The sequence below is a fragment of the Antedon bifida genome, chromosome 6 (assembly GCF_963402885.1).
Source record: "Antedon bifida chromosome 6, ecAntBifi1.1, whole genome shotgun sequence".
NCBI classification, from domain to species: domain Eukaryota; kingdom Metazoa; phylum Echinodermata; class Crinoidea; order Comatulida; family Antedonidae; genus Antedon; species Antedon bifida.
This window is the reverse complement of record NC_136231.1, coordinates 10,617,291-10,642,167: the sequence shown is the minus strand read 5'-3', so window position 1 is coordinate 10,642,167 and position 24,877 is coordinate 10,617,291. Positions and strand designations below refer to the sequence as shown.

Below are 24,877 nucleotides of genomic sequence, written 5' to 3'. Positions count from 1 at the left end.
ATGAACCCGTGTTGGCGGTGTAAAACGCTCAGCGTATCTTTACCCGTTTGTTTACTATCCTCGCTCACTATAGTATTTAATTTACATAGAATTAAGATAAGATTGATTTTGTTTATTCGCTTATTTATTAATTAAAACTTATGGTTATTTATTATTCATTTTTATTTCAAGACATTATTCTTCCCGAGTAGACTTAATTTTTGTGTGTATTGCTATACTACGGTTCACCATTTTCCAGCAATTGTTTCTGGTTGCCTTTCGAATTATTTAGTTTAGCTGCAGCAATTTAATACAAATATGCAATAAAGGAGTAATTTCATTGGGTGAAAAATGAAATGTTTTATCTTCATGCCTCATGAAATTATTTGTACCATAACACTCAAAACATTATTTGTATATTATTAACCAATGTTTTTTCAAATGTGTGCCATGTATCGGTACACTTGGGTTTTTTGTACTGCGCTTTCTTGATTAGATCTTAAAATTAAAAACAGTAAATTTAATAATATAACAAATGAAGTCACAATTTTATTAAGAATATACTTTATTTCCCTTATGTTTTACTAAGGAAATGTGTTGAACAAAGGTTGATACTAAACTGTTACCAAGTCAGTGCATACAGAATGGATGTTTGTTTACCGAGAAAAATAAAAGAATCACTTCATTCTAAAAGTTACAAATCTTAGACGGGTGTTTGAAAGTTGACAGCCCGTTTTTAGGTATATTGTAGATGTAAATATAGTTACATATTTAGAATTGACCTATTTAACATTATGACGACTACATTAAAGAAACAGTATTCCGAACACTACTACTGGGACACAACGTGTAAGTAAGTACCAATGTAACATTGCAACACGTAAATATCGTAACAATTTGAATTTACAGAATTATATTATACATAGTATACATATCATCAAATTTACATTATTGGAATTTAACCAGAATAAAGTGACATTCGTTTCAGTATCCTCCGTTAATGGTAACACTCAACATTGGTTAATGTGGCTAAATTTGTGGGAATATCGGCTTATGTAGTGTAGGCCTACCGTTAAAAGAAAACACATTTTAAGTAATTGGAATGTTTACAATGGGTCTCCAAAATAAGTTGATTTGTTAAAACACCTTTTGTATACACCCTTTTCGAGGTTTCTAAGAATATAGTTCAGTTAAGGAGGTTCTTGGAGAATATTGAGTAACACTTAGATGATGCGTTATGACAGACTTAGGTTCTATTGACGGTTTGTATCTTTAGAATTAAAATAAGATATAAATCCCTTAGCCCAATCTCTAGCTTCTTTTAATTCCTCTAATTGTTCCGTCATTGACTCTTCTAGATGACTATGTATTCTCTGCCTCTGAAAGAGTAAACAAATAATTCATTGTTCTATTTGAGCTAGAATTATCTAAGAAATAAATTAATCAGTAAATCACATCAGGATATCAACATCAACATTGGAGCCGCAAAATTAAAGCAAGTGGAAACATTTGCGTATTTAGGGGGAACCATTACCGAGTCAGGTCGCTGTATAGACGATGTCAAAATCAGAATTGGGAAAGTTCTTGGCGCAGTTCAAAAATATGGGCAGCCAAAGATATCACCTGTTCCACAAAACGATTCTACAAGGTAAAAAATGGACACTGCGAAAGGATGACGAGAACAGATTACTCACTTTCGAGATGATCTGTTTCAGAAAGATCTTGGGCATAACAAGACTAAACAAGATCAGAAACACTAAAATCGGAGAAACCTTTTGGCTGGATAGGATAGCCAAATAGAGGCTACGGTATTTTTGACATGTTATCAGGATGCTCTCCACAAGATACCCAAATTTACTTTCGGGTGAAGTTGTCCAAGGAAATAGACAACGAGGGAGACCAGGCAAGAAATGGTTAGACTGTGTGAAGGCAGACTGCACATCAAGAAACCAAGGATCCCTAATAAGTGCAACTAGAACGTCATAAGATAGGAGGATCTGGCAAGAGGTCGTGAAACAGAAGCCATCACAAGTCTCTCAGACGGAGTGGATAGCTTAGGTCAAATTTAAGAAAGTCGAAACTCAAACCTATAGAATGATAAACTGATTATTTAAATTGGAAATGAAAATATGTCATTACTATACCTTTTCATCCTTGACTTCATTATAATTATCTACATATTTCCGACCTTGTTTTTGGTATTCTGGTTGATTCTTCATTCCATGTAAAACAAGCTCCCAGGATATAAGCACCCCAGAGTTACCGTCGTTTGTGCCCTACAAATGCAAATAATTATCAATCAACAACAATAAACTCTTGTATCATGAATTATGTAATAATTAGCTATAAATACATACAGGAAAGACCAATAAAAATGAAACCTTCTGGTAAAGCATTTAATAATAATCGCATATAGCCGTTTCCAAATAAAAACTAAAAGAATAAAATAAATTACACTTCTTCGCGCGTCATTTTTGGAATTTAGTTTCAGGATATGTATGTTTTTATTTTCTATTGAACATTTATTACTGTCAAAATTTGTTTTTGAAGTTCTTAAAGTTAGTGAAAATATTATTTAAGTTTGTTATTGCTATTGTCATGCTTGTATCGCCGACTATTTGTATGCCATTTTGGACACTGTTATCCCCAGTTGTCAATAAAGGATAATAATAATATGGTAAGCACCCTATGGAAATATTACAAGGAACCGTTGCAGTATTGTCTAGTTTATTATGAATCAATGTCTTCCTACCAAATCTTCAATAGTAAGTTGCCATTCACCTCCTCTTGCTGATGGATTTTCACCCCACGTGTGAACGGACATAAAAGCCCAATCTCGAAAACCTTCCTGTGATTCATCAGTTTGACGAGGTTCGAGTAAATTGGTTGAAGTACCTAGGGAGATACAGATTTGGGATATTGTAATTCATTTAAGTATTTTGATATAAATAAATAACGTCGTATTTTCAAACTGAATTGAAGAAAATATAGGATGTAGAACAATAGAAACAATACCTTGTGGAGATGTTAAAGTGATTTGGAGATTTCCTCGTCTTGTGTAGTTAAGTGTTAGTATAACCTGTACATGTTCCAATACACTCACTTCTGCTTCAGTTCCTTCACAGCCCGTCGTATGTATCATCATAGATAGTTTATTTTGCTTCGAAAATGCTCTAGTAAGTGTTCAATATTGATTTTAAATCATATAAGACATAATAGATACAACTGTGACATTTAAAAAATCAATTCCTCATAATACGCTGAGACTAATGTTGATTACATTAATTATATATAATAATACACAGATCATGATCAGAAAGGTAAGAAATAGCCAATCAGCAAATGTTGTTTTAATCGCCCACATACGCACTAATATACCATATTTGAAACCAATTTAACACCGTGTGGAGAGGAATAGGCCTACATAAATTCAATGTATTGTTATCAAAGACTTGCCTTGGTTTGTAAGATCCCATTTGACATTTGTTCTTTGGCGGAACAGATTTCCATACTTTTGGGTCTGCCATCTCTACTATTGCATGTGCGTTGAGAAGACCAAAACCAAAATTTGAGTTTACTTTGAGACCTATTCCGTTAGATTTCCATCCATCGTTTGATTTTAACGGTGCGTACTCTGAAGTCCATACGATGATGTGTTGAACGTCGCGCCATGTGAGACTAGGACTATGTCAGAAAATATTACTGATTAATATATAATGTCATTGTCATGTTTATCAAACAATATTTGGCTTCACAGACGAGTCCGTCATTACCAACACCTTCGCAGCAATGTAAATCGTTGACATAGATTATAAGGTAGTTTACATTCTACTCAATTTTTGTAATCAATTGATTGTAAAATATGAGTACATCGTGTTCAGTAGGAATCCTTTAGTGGAATAACAGAACAGAACAGTTACATTTTATCATTTGTATTGCACTAACTTACTTGACTTCCAGAGCTAATGCTAGAATACCGGCAGCCATGGGTGCGGATGCCGACGTGCCACTGTGCTGCGTTGTACATGTATCATCTAGATCAGTCGTTATTACCTGTTGTGAGTTGGTGAAATCGCTACTAAATGTCGATGCAAGAGTTGAAGGACAACGTTCGCCGTACCATGTTGACTGACCATCCGACGACGCGCTTGATATTGAGATTGTGTAGATACTATCAGCATACCCATCGCAGTTGCAGTTGTCCATATTCCTACCACCATTGCCAGAAGCCCAAACGTATATAACACCCTTTCCATCACGACCCTGAAAAATGATATCTATATATAAATTTACGTAAGGGTAAATCGCGCGTTATTTCTAGAATGTTTACTCGATGGTATATAAAGTTGGTTAGAATCTCGGTACTGATTTTAACCACATGATGTAACCCTGTTTACTAATTAAATTTAGTTAGATAATTAGTTATTGACAATTAAAACGAATTTAGGTTCAACGATTTGCCCCAAATAGGGGTGTTTTCCGATCGTGGTATACACTGTCTAATGGATGTCCTCTTGAAAAATACCTGCACACAATAAGACGAGGATGCTTCGCGTTTTCCTATCTCCTCCGACGATAATTGTTTTTCAGCTGAAAACCGGTTGAACAGCTCGAGTACAGTATCATAATGTTGAAGACAGGCCGATTTTCTTTAAAAAATACTATTTTCATAGATTTAATATAATGTTTATACAAATGTATTGATTTGCGATGAATGGAACATTCCAATCTCTCAGACTCCCAGTTTGTAGGTAAATTTATGAGCCCTTTGTTTAACACAAGTAGGTAAATTTATGGGCCCTTGGAGAATAAACTTAAAACCGAGATATAGTATTGCAATACTTTGACAATATTGTAAATACGTATTAACCATTTTTGATCGCATTTGAATCGAAATTGTCTTACTGTGAATGTGGTTACTGTTAGATATAAACACATATACAAATAACATTTATGTGACTGTGGGTAGGCTCTACTGCTGGATATATAACACATAATATACAAATACAAACTTTATTACTGACAGTTGCTTCTCAACGTTTGTATTAATTAATAATTATAAAAAATATAAACGTCGTAGTGGTGTATCGTTACATGTACTTTACTATTTCAATCGACTATAACAGGGACAGTTTTAAAAAAGTATTAAATCGTAAATGTTTTACTGTGTCAAATACAAACTTTATTACTGACAGTTGCTTCTCAACGTTTGTATTAATTAATAATTATAAAAAATATAAACGTCGGAGTGGTGTATCGTTACATGTACTTTACTATTTCAATCGACTATAACAGGGACAGTTTTTAAAAAGTATTAAATCGTAAATGTTTTACTGTGAATGTGAATGTGGTTACTGTTAGATATAAACACATATACAAATAACATGTATTACTGTGACTGGGTAGGCTCTACTGCTGGATATATAAATACACAATATACAAATAAAAACTTTATTACTGACAGTTGCTTCTCAACGTTTGTATTAATTAATAATTATAAAAAATATAAACGTCGTAGTGGTGTATCGTTACATGTACTTTACTATTTCAATCGACTATAACAGGGAAAGTTTTAAAAAAGTATTAAATCGTAAATGTTTTACTGTGTTTAGTGGTATATTATTGATAGGCATATAAAACATTTAAAACAATATTTCGTTACTGAGTGGATAAAGAATATATCTAAAAATTGTTCTTCCCATCCTCTTCCCCATCCCTCAACTCTAATGTTATATACAAAACACAAAATGGGTTTGTTTAAATGAGTTCAAATAAAAAATTTGAACTCATTTTTAAGACAAGTTTCTCCTTCGGTAGGCCTAATTCCCAGGGTGCTAATTTTAGTTGACTACATAAATCATCGTGTTTATTTATTCGTTTCTGTAAACGACAATGTACTATAGTCCTCCGGTACGTACATTTGAAATCGCCAGTTTTTTTACGCTGAAATTACTGTGTATTCGAGAACCATCTGTGGACACGACCTAGTTACATACAATTTTCACTGCAGAGAACACGTATTATATTCATTTTATTTTTTGTTTACTTTGTTAAATTTTATTTGTTTATTTCACGACGGTGATCAGAATACACCTAAATTCAAGTTTATCTTCTATGATTTTAGTCGTTTATAATTGGAAGTAATATTCGACTGAAATTGTAAACAATAAATGACATCTGTAGGTAGGCCTACAATAAGTTTAAACATAATACCACCCTTTTTTCATTGTTATTAAATATATATTTATTATTGACTATAATTAATATGTTAGTAAAAAGGTTCATCTGGATCTCTGTATAGTATTCAAATAATTTTTCTTTTGGATGATCCAAAGGCAAATAAAAATCGTAAAACTTACGTTTTTACTCTAGTTTTCGCTGGTCAACGACGCAGCTTAATATCATAAGTGAGTCTATGCCACTTGGAATTGTTACTATGGGATCTCGTATTGGGTATACCGCCATCTATGGAACGTTCAGGTTTACCCAAATGGGATTGTCGGGGCCTCCTCTTTAGTAAGTTGTTTTACAGTTTTGGTAGTTCTAATCCGCCGTCGTCTCTGTTCATAGTATTACCATGTTTTCTTATTTTTATGTATTCTTTTATTTTTCTATCTTTCCATGAAGATTCTGTGCCTAGTATTTTTACGTTCCAATTTGGTAAATGAGTGTGAGTGGTCATGTGATCGGTGATGGCTGAGTTATGAACAATTTCTGAGGCTGGATTTCTGGCTGCACGTGTGTAATGTGAAGTAACATCTGCACAGGTATTTTAACACGTTCAGCCAGAAATTCAGCCACAGTTGTTCATAACTCAGCGGCGGATTAGAACTACCGAAACTGTACAACAACTTACTTAAGAGGAGGCCCCGACAATCCCATTTGAGTAAACCTGAACGTTCCATAGATGGCGGTATACCAAATACGAGATCTCATGGTAACAATTCCAACTTCCAAGTCGCATAGACTAACTCATGATATTAAGCTGCGTCGTTGACCAGCGAAAGCTAGAGTAAAAACGTAAGTTTTACGATTTTTATTTGCCTTTGGATCATCCAAAAGAAAAAATGATTTGAATATAATTAATTATGATTGTTAGTATCAGCGCATGCACCTCTGCAAAAAATATTTATGTAGCTGCTTATTGTTCACATATTGTCGCCATTGCTACCTGTTTGATTATTGAAATGAATCCATAATTAATAATGAAATACTTACTACTGTAATACCAGTTTTAATTGCTTTTGATGCTAGAGTGCCTGGTCCCTCTACCGTTTTTCCGTCATCACTAGGTCCCCAACTTGCACTAAATATATCGATATGATCTAAGGCATGACTGAATGCGGCGGCTTCTAGTGCGTCCGTTACCTTTCCGTCCAACATCCGAATTCCTATCAAATTATTGATGAAAAAACAGTTAAATTGGATGCTTATGGAAAAACAAAGCTTCATGCTATTACAATATATCTTTGAGGCATAAATCAAGACTAAGTTCTATATAGTCCTATTTCTTGCATTTCTTAAGCATCGGCATTTATTATTTAATAAAAATAATTATTTTTTAAAATATTTGTTAAAAATGTAATTTAGCATTAATATTTTTTATTAATTTCTGCTAAATACTTTGACTATAAATCTATATTCAGTAAGATGAGTTTACGTTCAGTCGAAATTCTTCAATACGTAAGTGGCATTTATGTACTGGTACTATTAGCACGTACGTTTGCCTACAATTTATCTTGATTAAAAACAATTAAAATGATAAAATAACGTATTTTATTATTTTCTATGGCTTGAGATTTTTAAATGAGAATTTATATTTAAATTTATAAACTAGCCATCATTTGCGGACTTATTATCCTATAAACTGACCGCCAATCTTAGCATTAAATGCTATGCCAACTCCACAGATCCTGTTATTTGCTTCCATGGCAACCTCTCCCGCACATCGGGTCCCATGTCTAAGTATAGGAACATAAAAGCTCTGATAAATCGTTTAATTTGATATACCATCCATTGTTATAATTAAGGAGTCTGCATTAGTTACACAAAATAAAAGTGCGCCGTTTTAGTGTAATAGTGAATAAGCACCTTTTTTTTCGCTAAACCATTATTGCTTAGTTTTTAATTGTTTTTTCCCCGAAAGTCAAGCTTTTTATTTATCCTTTCGGAGGTTTATCTCTCTCCAGTTTGGACGTTGACCGCCCTCTACTGACTAGCTTTGGAATAAACAGGAATAACCCACGCCACGTGTTTTCATTTGATGTGCGCATAAAAATAACATAATCGCAGACATCTTTTAAATTAAAGGATCGCCCAAGAAGTTTATCGTTAAATCGATTAACGTTCCACTGAACGGGCTTTTGATATTTAATTAGTAGCCTATTTTCGGGAAAAGAACTTTAGTCGGAACATCTCTTTAGAAATTGGAGAAGTAGGCCTATTATAGGTAAGACCAGTAGATCTACTTCTATTAGTGTAAATTTGTTATTACGCTAAAACAACGTTAAGACAGATGATTTATAAGATGTATCTTCTTTGTTGAAGCAAAACTGAAAAGTTTGTTTTCCTTCCACACTACTTAGGCCTATAGAGACATTTTTTCATACAACTAAAAATACGGATGAGCTACCGGGCGGTTTAGAATTAATGTTCTTTGCCTGTTGTGTAAACAACAAATATTATATATACACAAAACCTTTTGGACTTAACATTAGAAACATACTCCCAGATCGGTAAAATCACTCCATTAACTACCAAAATTTAAGTTTCAATATTAACCAACATTTAGCTGTTTTTTAAGTTCCATTCCAAAATTGTCTACCAAGCACCTTCTTTGTTTTCTACTCTTACCGACCATTCACCACCCTGTCTCCCTTTGTTATATTTCTTTTATTCATGTCCACTCAGGCAACGCTTGCCTGTTCTTATTCTACTGACTCTATCCAAGTTCCTCCCTTTTAACTTTTCTAGCTGTTTTACTTTATCGTTTTGATTTAGCTTTTTTTTGTATCTCGATTGAGATCCAGCCACAGCATTGTCTTTTTTTCAGTAATTTGCCTTTGGATTTTTATATATATATAAAGCAAAGGCAAACTACCTGTGAGTAGTTGGTATCTACTTTTAGACATAGAAAGAAATTTCTAATTGATAACACAAAAAGAACCACAAACAATAGGCAATTATAAACAAATAATACCCTTTTGCACAAATAGGATGAATTGGCAATGAATCATATTCAATCAACAAAACGATCAATTTACGTTATAATGTGTTACCATCATTCTTATGTAGAATATGGCTGTTGTTACAGTATAATGAAAGGCATGATTCAAAATATTGTTCGTCGGACATTCAATATTTATCAGTGTAAAGTTTAGTAATTTGATAGCGGGTAACAATAGTGAAGAAAACGATAGTATGTATGTAAATGTTTTCCTCTTAATGAACATTAGCTGAAATGAATGATTAAAAAAAAAATCTTAAATGTACCAATGTCAACTTGCTTTGCATAAATTGCTATTTTTTCTCTTTATTTTCTCTATGAAGCGAACATGGACAAATCTGCTTATTTTGTAAAAAAAACAGTTGGTTATAAAGCCTTAGTATCATCAGGGAGTAGCTCACTGGTGTCATAATCGATTATGACATTGCTTGAGTATAGTCGTCAAAGACCATGGTATTCTTTTTGCTTCATTAAAATCTTCGTTGGTCAATAAAATAGGGTAACATCATTTTTTAAAGCGGTCCATCGGCTACTGATAGCTTATTTAATATTACTAATTTAGAATTATACTTCATTTAAATTTTGAATTGTTTGGTGATTAAATACCATAAATAATCCATCTTATAGATTTATGACATTCAACTTATGAATAATAAGACTGCATTATACTAATAGAGAATTCACTAACACTAAAATATATTGCTTTCCTTTAGGCCTATATATATATATATGTGTGTCATTTTGTGAACCTGAAATTGATTTAGAAATAATAGCCAACGGCGCGTTGACAATATAATATATAATTCTATATCAATTCTATATGAAAACACAATCTATATAAAATAATCCTACTGAATGTAGGCGTAAATCTTAGAATAAAGACATAGGATTCTACGTGGATGTGTATTAGATTAACTGATTAATTTGTATAAATCACAAATCAGATTTAATTTTTTTTTTTCTTATATAAACCTACCATAATATGGTAGGTTTATATGACATAACATATCATATTATCAATGTTTGGTATTTATTATTATATATCATTATTCTACTTTTCTCAATGCACCCATGACATCACATAATCTGTACCAATTACAACAAACGCTGGTATTGGAATGTTCAAGCCTACTTCTTATATATTTTTGGTTTGTAACCTTCGACCTGCGTGTTGATAAAGCAGTAGAGAATATAATTTCTTGCCTGGACACAATTTCATTACAATAATTTACTTTAATGGAAACTCTATCATGATTGATCATTTCTAATTAAATTCGATGTGATTGAAATTGCTCTAATTAATCACACAGTAAAATTTCACTTGGATACGAAAAGAGAATTAAAGTTCATAGATCTAAATCCCATGCATATATGCCTACCATTTTAGAGTACTGGTTCATTCTAAAAAAAATAATAAACAAATACTCGTTAAAAATAGAACATAGACAATTAAGGATGCTTACGCATTTTCGTTGTTAGCTGTGGCGCGTGGAGATGGATCGTCGTCTTTATCGTTATAGTCATAACTCGCCTTTGGATCGTAGTTCTTGATTAAATCTCGATGATTTTTTTGCAAACCTAAAGTTAAATTAGTATTTTAATCAATATTTCCTGTAGATACGATTAAAATTAAAAATTAAATTGCAGAAAGACGGAAAATGGAAAAGAGTGACCAGGGATTAAGGCCAGCAAGCTGATGAACAAATTCTAATAACTTGAGCAAGAAACATGTAAACTTTATACAGAAACGAAAGAACTTCGGCAGACTATTTTAAAAACAGGTTTCAGTATTTTAATAAGAATATTTTTTTCAGAGTTAGTGAGCAGGGTATGACTGCTACTAGTTGATATCATTCACATTCTTACCGTCATCGATGATGCTAACAACTACACCAGCACCTGTGATATTCTTTTTCCAAACTGGCATTACATGTAAATCTGTTTTTGGCTCATCAGTTGTTTTACGTTGATCGAACTAAAAACATGCATACAGAAATACGTGTGTTCAAATTCTGTTTAATGTGTTTGTTGTTTTAAAACGATATAACCATTTTAATTTGTTTAAATCAAGAGTTTAGACCGTATGCAAGGTTTAAAACAAATCATCTCGTTTCCAAGCAGAGGTGTAGATTGATTAATGATTAATACGTACCAGGTACCATTGCTTTGGCCAGTACTCATCGTTGAACATCTGGGTAGGTTCTGGGTAAGGTTCAGATACTAAGTAATCACGCTTCTGACGAACAATACTACGTTGCTGCTCAACCCATTGAATCTACGGAATGAATTAAACAAATTGTTTAAACTTTAAAATCTCGCTCTCGTTTGATCTTGATTTTTGTTTCAGTAGCTGTAAGGCATATCTGGTCGTTGACCATCTCCTCAACTCACAAAAGAACTACTCGCAAGGGATCCGAGGAGTACAGTAGATCTCGCAACACATAATAATATATAATTCAATATCAATTCTATATGAAAACACAATCTATATAAAATAATCCTACTGAATGTAGGCGTAAATCTTAGAATAAAGACATAGGTTTCTACGTGGATGTGTATTAGAGTAACTGATTAATTTGTATAAATCACAAATTAGATTTAATTTTTTGTTTTTATTTCTTATATAAACCTACCATAATATGGTAGGTTTATATGACATAACATATCATATTATCAATGTTTGGTATTTATTATTATATATCATTATTCTACTTTTCTCAATGCACCCATGACATCACATAATCTGTACCAATTACAACAAACGCTGGTATACCAGTCGAATGAGCATATGTACACTTGCTTATGTTACTTTAAATTCTTTCAATAGTGTCATTAAAACCCTTTTTTCTGAAATTGATAAAATATAGGCCTGTGTCAGGCATGTACATGTATTTAAACACTGTAATGAAATAATATTCAAATATCGCAAAGATTTTGTTGCGCAATTGAATCTGCACAATATAAATAACCCTGTATAATTTTAAATTTCGCAAGGACATTTTTTTTTGCAATTTCAATAACAATTTATTTATTTTTTAATCTCGCATAAAAAAAATGTATAAATAGAAAAATCAAGTCAATTATTTTGTAAATTTACTTTAAGATAAGGGGACAAGCAGCGATCACGAACATCATTGTGTTTTTTGGTAACAAAAAAGATTATTTCAGCCTGTATTACTACAATTAAATACGTCAGTGGCTATGTATCGAAAATATTTTTGTTAGAAAAAGCCGTGAATATTTTGAAATATTTTAATCATTGTACTGTATTTAACTATGCCTAAACTTATTTTTGTTGAAAAAAACTATTTACACATTTGTAGAATTTCGTTTCCACATTTAACGTCAAAGATCGTTTTATATTTAAGGGCGTGATGTTTGCACATTAGTAGATTATGAATCAATATTTGAATCAATGTGGTTGTTTACACATTTGAGGGCAAAATGTTTGCATAAATGTGGTTGATTGCACAAATGTGACTTTTTGCACATTTCACGGCTCAACAGGCCTACACAATTTGTATCTTACCCGTTTGTCGTCTGCCAGACGTTTGGTCACGTGAACAGCTGATCTAATTGATCTGCTTGGAATCTCCTGATGTTTTAACAAGTAGTAGTCATCCAATCCACCAATCTGAAAAGCAAATTGTATTCAGAGTAAAACAGAAAAGCTTCAAGCTACAGACTTATTTTTCAATTCAATTTCGGCGTTCAAATTTTGGTAAATTGTGCAGATGATGTTCTAACATTTGTATAGTAGTATTAGTTTCAGTTTAGGTTGATTGACATATCTCGTTATATTCAAAGCAATCTCCAAATGTTTAGCCTAAATTATTTTCTTGTTTGTTCAATGCCATTTGTAATATAGATTAGAAACTTTAATAATGTAGTGATTATAAAGATGTATTTTACTCGATTAATCAGTAACCAAACTGATACTGTTAGAAAAATTGCAATCAAACTCATCTAATGAATTGTAAATTCATGGACTAGCCTAATGGTTAGATGAATATTTTCATTCCAGTAGGCTACAATGTTATAACATTAATTAGATACTGACAATAATTTTTACTAAATTATTATTATTAGGTATAAACTAAATTTCGGAAATAAATTATATTTTTCCTTAACATTACCGGTATGTATTACATAGCATTTAAAAGCGCAATTTTCAACGGGGTCTGTGAACGAGCATCTAACATGGGTTACCGGTGTAGTAGGCGTGTTAATGTGCTCATTTGAGGCAAATCCTTCAAATTGTGATAACATTCTACTGGAAAAACAGTTTTTTATTGGTGTATCAAAAACATAAAATGGAAGGGTTGCCCAGAATTTGGTCAGGGGAAAGCGGCCATTATGGGTTTCAAAATGGCCGAAAACAATCCACACTAAACATTCATGGTGTCATTGGAAAGAGAAACTAATTACTGATAAATTTATTCCATTACACCTATATATAAAAAGTCATAGTTACACAGTCATTTAGCAATAAAACAAGTCACGTGATCAGCAAAGGTCAACAGGTCAACATCTAATTTTACCAAATACCATACTGCTTGATATCGTTGGATAGCTTTTGTTTTTTATTCTAACACAGTTTTAGGAATATCTGTCCAATTTCATTAGTACTTTTTCATAATTTTTCAATTATATTACATTTCATTATACTGTATAATCGTATTTATGTAGTAAAGTATGCCTATGGAACATGTATCCTTCTGTAAACTTTCAAAATACTTATAGACCACACCCAACCTAATAATCATCATATTGGAAAAAGTACAGTCGGCCTATTTTATGAACATACCATAGTCTACTGCATTACACATACAGGACTTTGTAAAGTTATTATTTGCAATCAAAACTAAAGTCAATGAAAAGGTGACACAGAAATTGTTGATTGTCAAATTACTATTTTATCGTTGGAGAAAATTAAATTCTGAATCTGTTTCAACAATCACATTAGGCCTAACAGTAATCTTTTCCTCTTTTTTAAATAAATAATACCGTAAAACCTCGACAAAGAGGCCTCCTGGGATTAATTTTGAAAAGAAACACATTTCAAAAAGAAGCTCTCCGTCGAAATCAAGCCCACTGGGCTTCTTTTCACGATAGACTATTTGAATATCAAAGTAACAACGCGATATAATGGCAGATAACTTGTGATACAGATATAATGTATGATCGAGTTATATCGTAAATTCCGTTGGTATTTTGATCAATACTTAACATTGGCAGGTAAAACCTATTTCGCCCACCAAAGAGTACTAAAAAAAAAGAAGCCAATTGATTTCTTTACGAGATTTTACCGTATATGGTATAAATGCTATATTTACTGTTCAAAATCATGTGTATATTATGTTTAGATAGATTCAGGACGACCCAATTAATCCTTCCATAGACGAAATTAGTTTCCGTTGGCTTTAGCATTAGATGTCATATTCAAAAGAAACACGGGAAATCTAACCTTTGCACTTCATCACTATTTTCAGTAAACAAGTTTTCTTGATCCGTCTCTAACAAACCTTCATGAATTGAAATATATTGTAATAAAGCCTTTCATATTTTAAAGCTTTAAACTACCGCTCAGCACTCTGACTAAAAACGAGAGTTTCCTGTAATTAGGGCAAGTTATAACAAATCATTTTAGTGCCAGTTGAGTATCCCGGGTATAGGTGGACGGCCCTTATGCATTTAGTAACAAACCATAGTTGTTGTAAACAAAATATTGTACGAATTAATTTGTCGTTAATTTGTAGGCATACTTGATTTTTGGTCCCTTCATGATTTTGATCACAATAATTCTACGAACAACGCATAAATGTGAACTGATGCCAGCTGTGACCAGTTAGAGAGTATTTGATGTTGACTCCATTCATTGGTCATAGTCAACTGTCACTTGATGTTCTGTGTCCATTATGTTATTTGAGTTTTTCTGATAGATTGTGATTGTTCTCAAATTTAGTAATATATCGTTATCAATCGTATTCGGTTGACCCCTATGAATAAAGCCGATTTTCAACTATACTAGGCGAATTGAAAGCGTCAATTTCGCCTAGTGGAAAATCGGCTTAACTGACTGCTGACTAGGAATTAGACTCATGACCGACAGACATTACCTAGAGTTGCAAACAATTGAACCGCTGACACATTTTATGAGATTCGCGGTTTGAATGTTCATATAATATATCTGATATAAAATTACACTCAAGGTGATATTTGTATAATTTGTGCTTTATTCTTTTCCAAGTATTATACTTGTTATCATGAGGATAGAAGATGATATGAGAAACATGTTTATTTTTATTTTTATTATTATTATTATATGTAAAATATATTTGAATTATTAATATACTGCATTGTATATGTTTACGTCAAATTTGAGTTATTGAGTCGACTTGCTTAAACATACGATTAACACCTGAGTAAAAAACAAACAAATCGAATCTCATGTCTTGACTATTGGAATATCAATATCCATCACGGACAGTTTCAGAAGCGATGGTGACAATAATGATAATTATCAACGAGACAAATTCGTCTATTTGTACTTTTTTGCCATCGAAGCAAATACAATAAAACTGAATATATGCCTTGTACAGTACCTATACATCTGACTCTGTAATTACTAGTGAACTAGAACATGATGTAAATTGAAGCGCATGATTGCATATGCTGCCGTTTTTACCAATGCTAAATAATATATGCACAGGGAAGAATATAGAAAATATTTATAGGCCTAAACAGCTAGTGTGATCTCTGTTTATTCGCGAAAATAATTAGCATTTAGCAGATTTGTTTATTTGCTCGTCAGTAAAAAGCGTTGAACGAGTCCTGACATCACATCCCACACACACATTACAAGATGTAAACGTAACAGTTTGATCTCACATGTGAGTGTGGTGTTCGTGTACACTGTATTACAGTATATAATAATAATATTATAAGAAATATGTTTTAATGGATGATTGACAACAGACGATAATACTACAGGCCTAGTAATTATTATAATATCTACGACAGTAATATATCAAAAGTCAAGAGGAAGTGATAAATGTAGCCTATGTCTACTGGTTTACTCGGCAGGACTCCGTATTAGAACGGAGACATAAAAATGTTGTTCTTTCTTGTGGTACTCGAACATGTGGTTTCCTGCAATTAATATGGCATCATACTTCTAAACAATTGATAACTGAAATGTCATCACTAATCAATGGCAACTTACCTTATCATTCGTACTGATTCATCAAATTTTAAATGTCAGATATAGAGACAATTTGATTACATAATTGAAACCATCTAACGAATAAGGTGTATGTCATATTGTTTACTCGTTTCCTTTATAACGAGGCGAGTGAATGCATTGATTTTACCTGAAGAAAATATTGAATCTATTTTTAACATGATGAATGGCATACGCGTTTATAAAAACGGGGCAAGTGTGTTTCTATTGAGAATGTAAAACACTTGCAGTCACAAAAAATGATTATTTTCTGGTCAAATATTTTGTTCAGATGTTATACAATTTGCAACGTAATAATATTGGGTAATAAATCTATTGTGCACCATAATTGCTGGTAAAATTAACATGTGTATTCTCCATCAATACAAAAAAATGTCCCGTTTAATAAAACTAAAAATACTGTAATAAAATATTAGGCCTATGTGATATGTGTAATTAGTTCAGTCCCGGTACTGGATGATAATGATGATGATGATGATGACGATAGTGATGGTGATGTTAATGATGATGATGAGGATGATGATGGTAATGATGACGATGGTGATGATGATGATAATGATGATGATGACGATGGTGATGATGATCATGATGATGATGACGATGGTGATGATAATGATGATGATGACGATGGTGGTGGTGATGATGATGATGATAATGATGATGAGGACGATGGTGATGATGATGATGATGAGATGACGATGGTGATGGTGATGATGATAATGATAATGATGATGAGGACGATGGTGATGATAATGATGATGATGATGATGATGAGATGACGATGGTGATGGTGATGATGATGATGATAATAATGATGGATGATGATAATGATGATGATGATAATGATGGTGATGATGACGAAGATGACGATGATGATGTTATGTTTTCTTTTGTATGCTGCCGTTCTTTTTTTTCTCTTTTGTGGTGTAATCTACCACATTTATTCGTTCATCATAATTATTACAAATACATATTGACATAATAATCTCTTTTTTTTCCATTATTTTCTTGAATTTAGGATACTCAAGTTTATAGTAAATAAAAGTAACAATGCATAAATAATGTTTACAATACAGTGTAGTATATACATCGGTATATCTAAAATGGCTATATAAAATATCTGCTGCCGTTCTTTATTGTTCCTCCATTCTACATTTTTTATATATTCTATTTATGTGTTAATTTACACTTAATAAACAATAAACTTGTTGGATTTAGAATTTCAGCTGTCATTTTATACCAAGGTCAACGTTAAGTTTTCTCAATAAATCATCTTCTATTTAAAGGAACTAGTTATTTATCATCCTTAATAATACAATACATTCTGATTAGGGTACTATAAACTTTAAATTGGCTTTAGGCTATCTTTTTTCTAGTGTTTCTAGTAGCACATGCAGTTTAATAAAAGCAATACGTAAACAAATGTAATGGATAGTTAAGATTTGCTGACGTTCTTCTGATCATCATTTGGGTTTGTGTGTATTCAATAGACACGATTTATTATAGTAAATATTTGCTTCTATGTTTTTAACGTCCATTTTTCACCTGCTAATAATACGTTATTTTGTTTTTTTAACCTTCATGTCTATTGTTATCAACGTGTTAACATGTAATAAAACGACAATTTTATAGCGTCACTGTTTCGTCTGAATTTGCACTTGGCAATTCCGTTTCCAATTTTATTATCTATACACGTTAGAGTTCATAATCAAAAACTTGAAATGATGCACTGTAAAATTAAAATGTATGAAAAGAGAATAGTCCGAAAAATATAATTTGTCTTTCTTCATAGATGGTATGAGTAAATTCATACTTGTTAGCGACAACACTATGTTATACGGTAGTTGAATAATCAGTGAAAATTTGCCTAGATAAATATTGTTTGTTCATTAATTTTGCTATCAAATTAGGTATTGTCATCATTACAGCAAGTTGAAAAAAGTCATGTTAATTACCGTATCCAAGATAGAAATTGAAACAAAGTGATACCTAGATGACCTGAATTTAAGGAGAAGTTTTTTAGTGGGTATAATTATGTTTTTGTATGTTTATGTACTTGATCAACATTTTGTTTAACTATAGAAATATGGAATATATTGCAAATTATATATAATACCAATTATTGATGAAAATGAGCAATTAGAAAAAATATGAAGATGTATTAATTATGATATTAATGTGTAAATAAAAGTGGTGTTCACGCCATCAAAAAAACTGTAGATATCATTGCTGCATCAACAATTGTGATTACAGTAATTTATTTATTGAATTTATTATTAGGCCTACATCATATTGAACACATATTCGACACTGATTGAAGCAGTTGATTGATTAATTGAATACAAGTTTACTTTAGAACAGCCTGAATAATTGTTTATTAACTTAATGGTAAGAATATTTCATCTGTTGATATTGACTGCTCTGCAGTAGCGTAAGTTCAACTCATAAAATAGACTTTCACCATTCATCTCATTAAAATTCATTATATTATGGATGATAATAAACTTTATTCATGTACCCGTATTTGAATTAATATATATTGCTCGTGAATAAGTAATCGATTGATTGTATATAATTATAGGCCTAACGATTATTGATTATTATCATATCAGTTTAGGCCTAATAATAACATCTTCATTTTTAATTATTTTTCGTATGCGAGTACCTAACCCATGCGCAAAACATTATGCGCCCCGCTCAGAATTAGCATAGATTTAAAGAATGGCCAACTTTAAAGAATCATGATCTCATAGTGTGTTTAACAGTATACATTTATGATTGCAGTCAACTTTATTCACAAATAAAAGCAGAAAGTTATATCTATTTCGTTCGAAATAAAAATTAGTATTTGAAACCTTGCTTTGTTGTCATCTTTATACAGCTGTTAGAGCTACCCTTTTAAAACAACGTTGAATAAATAAATACATAAATAATACATCCTTTGCCATTGGATCAATGCGTACACTGTTACGACGTGATAATAAGAAAGAAAATGCAAAAAAAAAAACCCGGAATATTATGAAATTACTTTTGAAACTGATATCTAGACAGACGGAACTTATCTTGTGCTAGCATAATTATAACGCAATAACCCAGATTAATTTAAATATATCCCAGTTGAGATGAATTGTATAATTATAACGGGTGATTTCCGAATACCATAATTACAAACATTTTTCATTACGTATAGATTTGGCCTAGTAAATCTTCATAATATTGAGGACACAAATGAAAAAAAAATATTTTGATACATTATTAATAAAATCTGACACAGTTTTTTTTATGTTTAGAGTATTAACTGATGATTCATTCATTCATTTATTCGGTCAAAATCAACATACAATACATGATTACATAACAATGTTACAATACAAAAAGTTAAAACTTGAGACTCACAATTAAAAAGAAGGAAAAAATGTTATAAACTATCTAAAACAATGCAAATGTTTAAAATTATGGTTAAAAAATGGCTTAAAAAAGGTTTAAAAATGGCATAAAATACAGCATTAAAACAGAATACCGTTCAGTACCATAGTTAAAAAAGTCATAAAAAATACAAGTTAAAAAAAGACAATAGGCCTAGAATATAAAAAAGCGTTCAGTAAAAAATGCAGTTAACACCAGACTCCACTATTTCAGCCTGAATATGTTAGAAACAAGCGAATACTGTTAGAATTGAATTGAGTATCAAACCGCAATGTCTCATAATCGTATCGCCTGTAGCTGATATTAAATTTAAGGGTTCTTTTAAACCGTTATAATAGTAGGTTCGGGTACAGTAATTCTTTGGGTGGTAGTTGCAGATTCTTGTCAGTCGGTGACCTCCGTACAAGTGCTGTGTTTAGAAAACGCGTTAAATGGAAAAACATTTTCACTAAAAAGATACTTTCAATTGTTACTCCTAACTGTACCTAAACCGACAGAGAACCAATCCCCTTACAGATTCAACGGTAGAAATGGAGTACGACACAGTCATGAAATGATTCTAAAAAAGTTCTACAGTATCGTACTAAAATAATACAGTTTCATCAGAGATGGGGACCCAAATGATTTCTTCCCTTAGTTTATGAATATTGCTTATTCTACTTGCGATTTTGCCAGGATTCATATATTATAAGTACCAAATGATACTGAAACAAGTATAGAAAGTTCCGAATCATTAACTTCAAAGTGAGTAATTTATATAGAAAATCATCTTATAATCATGATATACTTCTTCTTTCTGAAATTTGTCAAGATGATACAAAAGCATTAAACGACACACATGGGATCAAAAGAAAAAGTCTCGGGTCATTACTTTGAATTTATGTTAGAAAGATATGTCACTTTTTTATGGTCATTAGGAGGATGTTATGGATGTTTTTTCCGAGTTTCTAAGTAGGCCTAATCAATGTTAACACATAATAGTATCTTATAATCAAGGAAACCTAAAGATGTCTATTTGTGTTTCAGCAAGTAGTTGCAGTGTGTTGTTTGAACAATATGGACAAATGTTGAATAAGGTATGGAAATTATGTTGAAAATCCAGAGTCTCATAAATATTTAGGGGTTTGGATAGATACGAATCTAAGTTTGGATACACATACGTACAAAGTGTATGCTAAAGGTGTTCAATGACTGTATTCCTTAAGGAAGTTGAAACAATATAATATAGGCTGTGATTCTTTATTTCTTTTTTATCAAAAAGTATTATTCAATCTGTATTAAGCTTTTGCTGTTACTTGGGTAAATGACCTAACAATTTGAGTAAGTTAAACAGAATAGTTAGGAGTGCAAGCAAAATTACTGGTCGAGATTAGCCTAAAGATATCACACAAATATGTAATGATGAAATGATATCTAAATTAAATAGTATTTTAGCTGACGAATCTCATATTCTCAACAATAAGGTAGTAGTTACCATCTGGAGGATTAACAACAATTCCAGTTAAAACAAATAGATATACATTTTCATTCTTACCTAGCGCTATTAGACTACACAACAAGGAGTTCCAAAGATAGGTAATTAGGTCTTTTGTATTTTATATTGCTTGATCAGTTGTTAGTTCCATGTTGATCACGAATGTAAATATTATGTGTGTATTGTTTTTCGTGTGTTTTTCTGCCAAGAAAACAATTATCATTGTACTATGTATGAATGACTTAATAAATCGAATCTGAATCATCTGATCCGCCTATAGCTGCAGAATGTTAGGCATTGTGGTTATGTGACATAATATCTAAACCAATGGATTTGGAAAAAAAGCACTAAACAGATTATATACACACACACAGAGAATAGCCAATTCACATTTTTTCAGCAATATGGTTACATTGTTACAAACAATACTGTAGTCGTAAGACCCTTTGTAAAATGGCAAAACATTCTATACATAGGCTACTGTTACAAAATGTGATATTCTTGTAAACACACATTGTGTTAGTAATAATATAGGCCTACACGCTTTTAATATGCACACGTAGTCTACTTGTTTAAAACGGTAGTGTAAGTAGTAGTGAATATTATAATAGGTCTATCTACAGTATTTGGTTTTTCATCTAAATGATAACACAAGACAGGTATTATGCCGTTTACACGAAACCTGCGATGCGTCTATGTTAGCGGGTTTACACTGTATAAATTATATTCACAAATCAATAGAGGTCAATACAATATTAGTGTGCTGTACACTCGGAACGAGATCTTAATTTCATTCCAAACAGAGCGTTTCAATTTTGCATAAAACACTGTGCACTAAAATGATTTAAAGCAAATGAGGTTTCGTATGCGACAAAATAATTATCGTAGTTTTTATGGATATTATATTTGAACTAGTTGATGATAAATGTTGTTCGAATAGGATAGGCCTACAGTTGACATTTTGAACAATTACATAAAATAGTAAAAACTGTAAAATAAAAAAACACGCATCATTTTAATGACATATGGTCCATATTTATTCAGAGCAAATACAATTATAAACATCAATAAAAATACAGATTATAATGTATTCAGACAAACTAAACGGTAAACGAGCACAATATACACATTTAAAAATCGTTCTTTGTGATCAGACGATTTAGACCGTTGTTACTCGATTTGTTTTAATAGGTTTTCAGTACTGTTGTATTATTTGTTATTTTTCGCAAGAAATTGTTATCTCTTTAGGTACTGTACTTGCCTTATCTATCTTATTTTACGTTACGCTACCCTGTTTTTAGTCGCGTGCAACGCGACTCTACAGCTCACTTTGTCTGTCGGTCGGTTGGTCGGTAAACACTAACTTGAGCACGCGACTGCAGCCATATATATGGCCTGTTTTTCTTTTATTATTATTTTTTGCTTCTATTTTGTGATTTTGTACTTCTTGACATGATCCTGACTAACTTTATTTATGAACAAACTTACCTTATATAATTGATTTATCAGTCGAAATAAAATAAATGTTGAGAATGAAAAGATATTATGTTTAGTACCAAACTATTGTTTGAATAAAAAGTAAGAAAAAGAAGGTCGAAACTTGTTATTACTACGGTGCTCGTTACATGGTATTCCATCTGTTTATAGAATATAATCTACAATTAGCAAACTTACCCTTCCTAGCATGTCATAACCTAGATCGTCGGCTAGCCTCTTGACTACATCAGGACCACCGTGGACTTGAACAGCGAACTCATTAGTAAAATTCGGCTCATTTTCTGAAAGAGTGGTTACTACTTGAGGAAAATATATGCATGCTAACGCTACGATAACTGGAATCAAAATCATACTCGCCCCAAAACCGTTCCCTCGCCTCCTACAAACCCTATCTTAAACGGGAAGGTAAAAGATATTTAATCCAACTGACTTTTCACAAACCATGGGCAACCGTAATATTGGAACACACAACTCGCTTCTTTGGAGAGCAATGCAAACCAATGCAGTTTGGCGATAAGAGATATATTAACATTAATTGATCAGATTCGGCGCGTCTGTGTCTATTCTTTTCGTATTTTGATTAGTTAGCATACGGACACGTATCGATGACGTCACAAAATAGACGACGCGTAATGAACGAGGTTTGGAAGATACACATTTAGTATGAAGACCTGCTGATTTTGAATAATTAAATGATGGCATTACTTCACAAAGGCTGCTGTCAAAACTTAAACCAAATGAAATATTTATTAAGATAGAAAATAACAGTTTTAAATCCAAAATCAATCTAAATAAAAGTAACTGTTTCCTCCCAGAATACATAAAACGATTTAAAATTCTAATTCTATAACCAAGACAATCAAATTCCTTGTTAAAACCAACTGATGAAAGTATTTGATTCATAGCATTAAACACAGAAACAATATGTGCCATGATATAGCCGTTCTAACTAAACGGTATTAGGCCTAAGTGTATGTCTTTGAAGGGGGGGGGGGGCTACAGTAGTTATAACGTATAATCTCTGATGGTTTTCAGAAAGGCGTTCTAGTGCAATTCTGAAAAATGTAAATCAATCGCACAGTAGTACATGTTTTTACTTTTTCTTTATTAACTTTAGGAGTTCTTTTACCACCAAGTCAATCCATCCATTGCAGAACACCGTATATTACAGTAATTATCTAAAGTAACTACATTGTTTTGTTTGTACCAGTCGTTTTATTTAGTTTATAAATATCATTTAGTCTCCTATCAATTCAATTATTCTACTATACTGATGTGCTTGTAAACCGATTGAAACGACCTAAAACTGAGAGCCAATGGCAACACCCAGGCCGCAGCCAAAAATTGCTCCTTCGCTCGCAAAGTAGGCCTACTCGATTTTTTGTCGTCCCCTCCCACCGAATCGGATCTTAGCGCCCGTTGGTTCTTTCATTACATTGTATTTTTACTGTATACGAAATTCGTACATGAGATATTACTTATTACTCTCGTCTAAAATTGATGCAATACGATATACGATATGTCCTCTAATTGAGTTTGACAAGATTAGACTAACTTATGAAAATGTTTGAAGTATAATAATATTTTCTAAGAAACAAGATTGGTTAGAAGCATTTGTATACTGCATGTTCGTGACCTGACGATCGTCCACCGAATAGAACCTTGTAAATTAAGACGAATGATTGTGAAATAGAAAACGTAGTAATGTTAGTATTAAGTAGATTTTCTTCAGTTTCTTCTACAATAACATTTATGATGAGATTAAAATGTTGTAGTATTCTTAACGACATCAGATACTAGGATGAATAGCAGCGCATGGATATTTTTTTTTTTTTTTTTTTTTTTTTTTTTTTTTTAAACCATATTTAATGAGGGTGATCCATCCAGCTATTGCTGATCATTAGGGACCCTCAGAAGTTCACAAGACAAACATATACACAAGATGCTCTACATAAACAAAGTCTTATTACAAGTCTTTGGGAGTGGAGTAATTTGGTCCTTAGAAAAAATCCTGACATGTGACGGGACTTGA

At 32.0% G+C, this 24,877-nt stretch overlaps 2 protein-coding genes across 2 annotated transcripts in view; one reads left to right on the top strand and one right to left on the bottom strand.

Moving 5' to 3' along the window:
- The window catches only part of LOC144845548 (peroxisomal multifunctional enzyme type 2-like), a 254,730-nt gene that overhangs the window by 94,999 nt on the left and 134,854 nt on the right, over positions 1-24,877 (top strand). The window lies entirely within an intron of this gene.
- LOC144845550 (neuroendocrine convertase 1-like) lies at positions 527-23,358 on the bottom strand. The gene is made up of 13 exons (XM_078702962.1): positions 23,023-23,358; positions 12,735-12,839; positions 11,358-11,480; positions 11,072-11,180; positions 10,669-10,783; positions 7,852-7,940; positions 7,198-7,370; positions 3,929-4,242; positions 3,436-3,663; positions 2,995-3,152; positions 2,732-2,874; positions 2,124-2,255; positions 527-1,358 (listed from the first exon to the last, which is right to left on the bottom strand). Exons 1-13 carry the CDS (start codon positions 23,194-23,196, stop codon positions 1,233-1,235), a joined length of 1,989 nt encoding a protein of 662 aa, XP_078559088.1. The 5' UTR covers positions 23,197-23,358; the 3' UTR covers positions 527-1,232.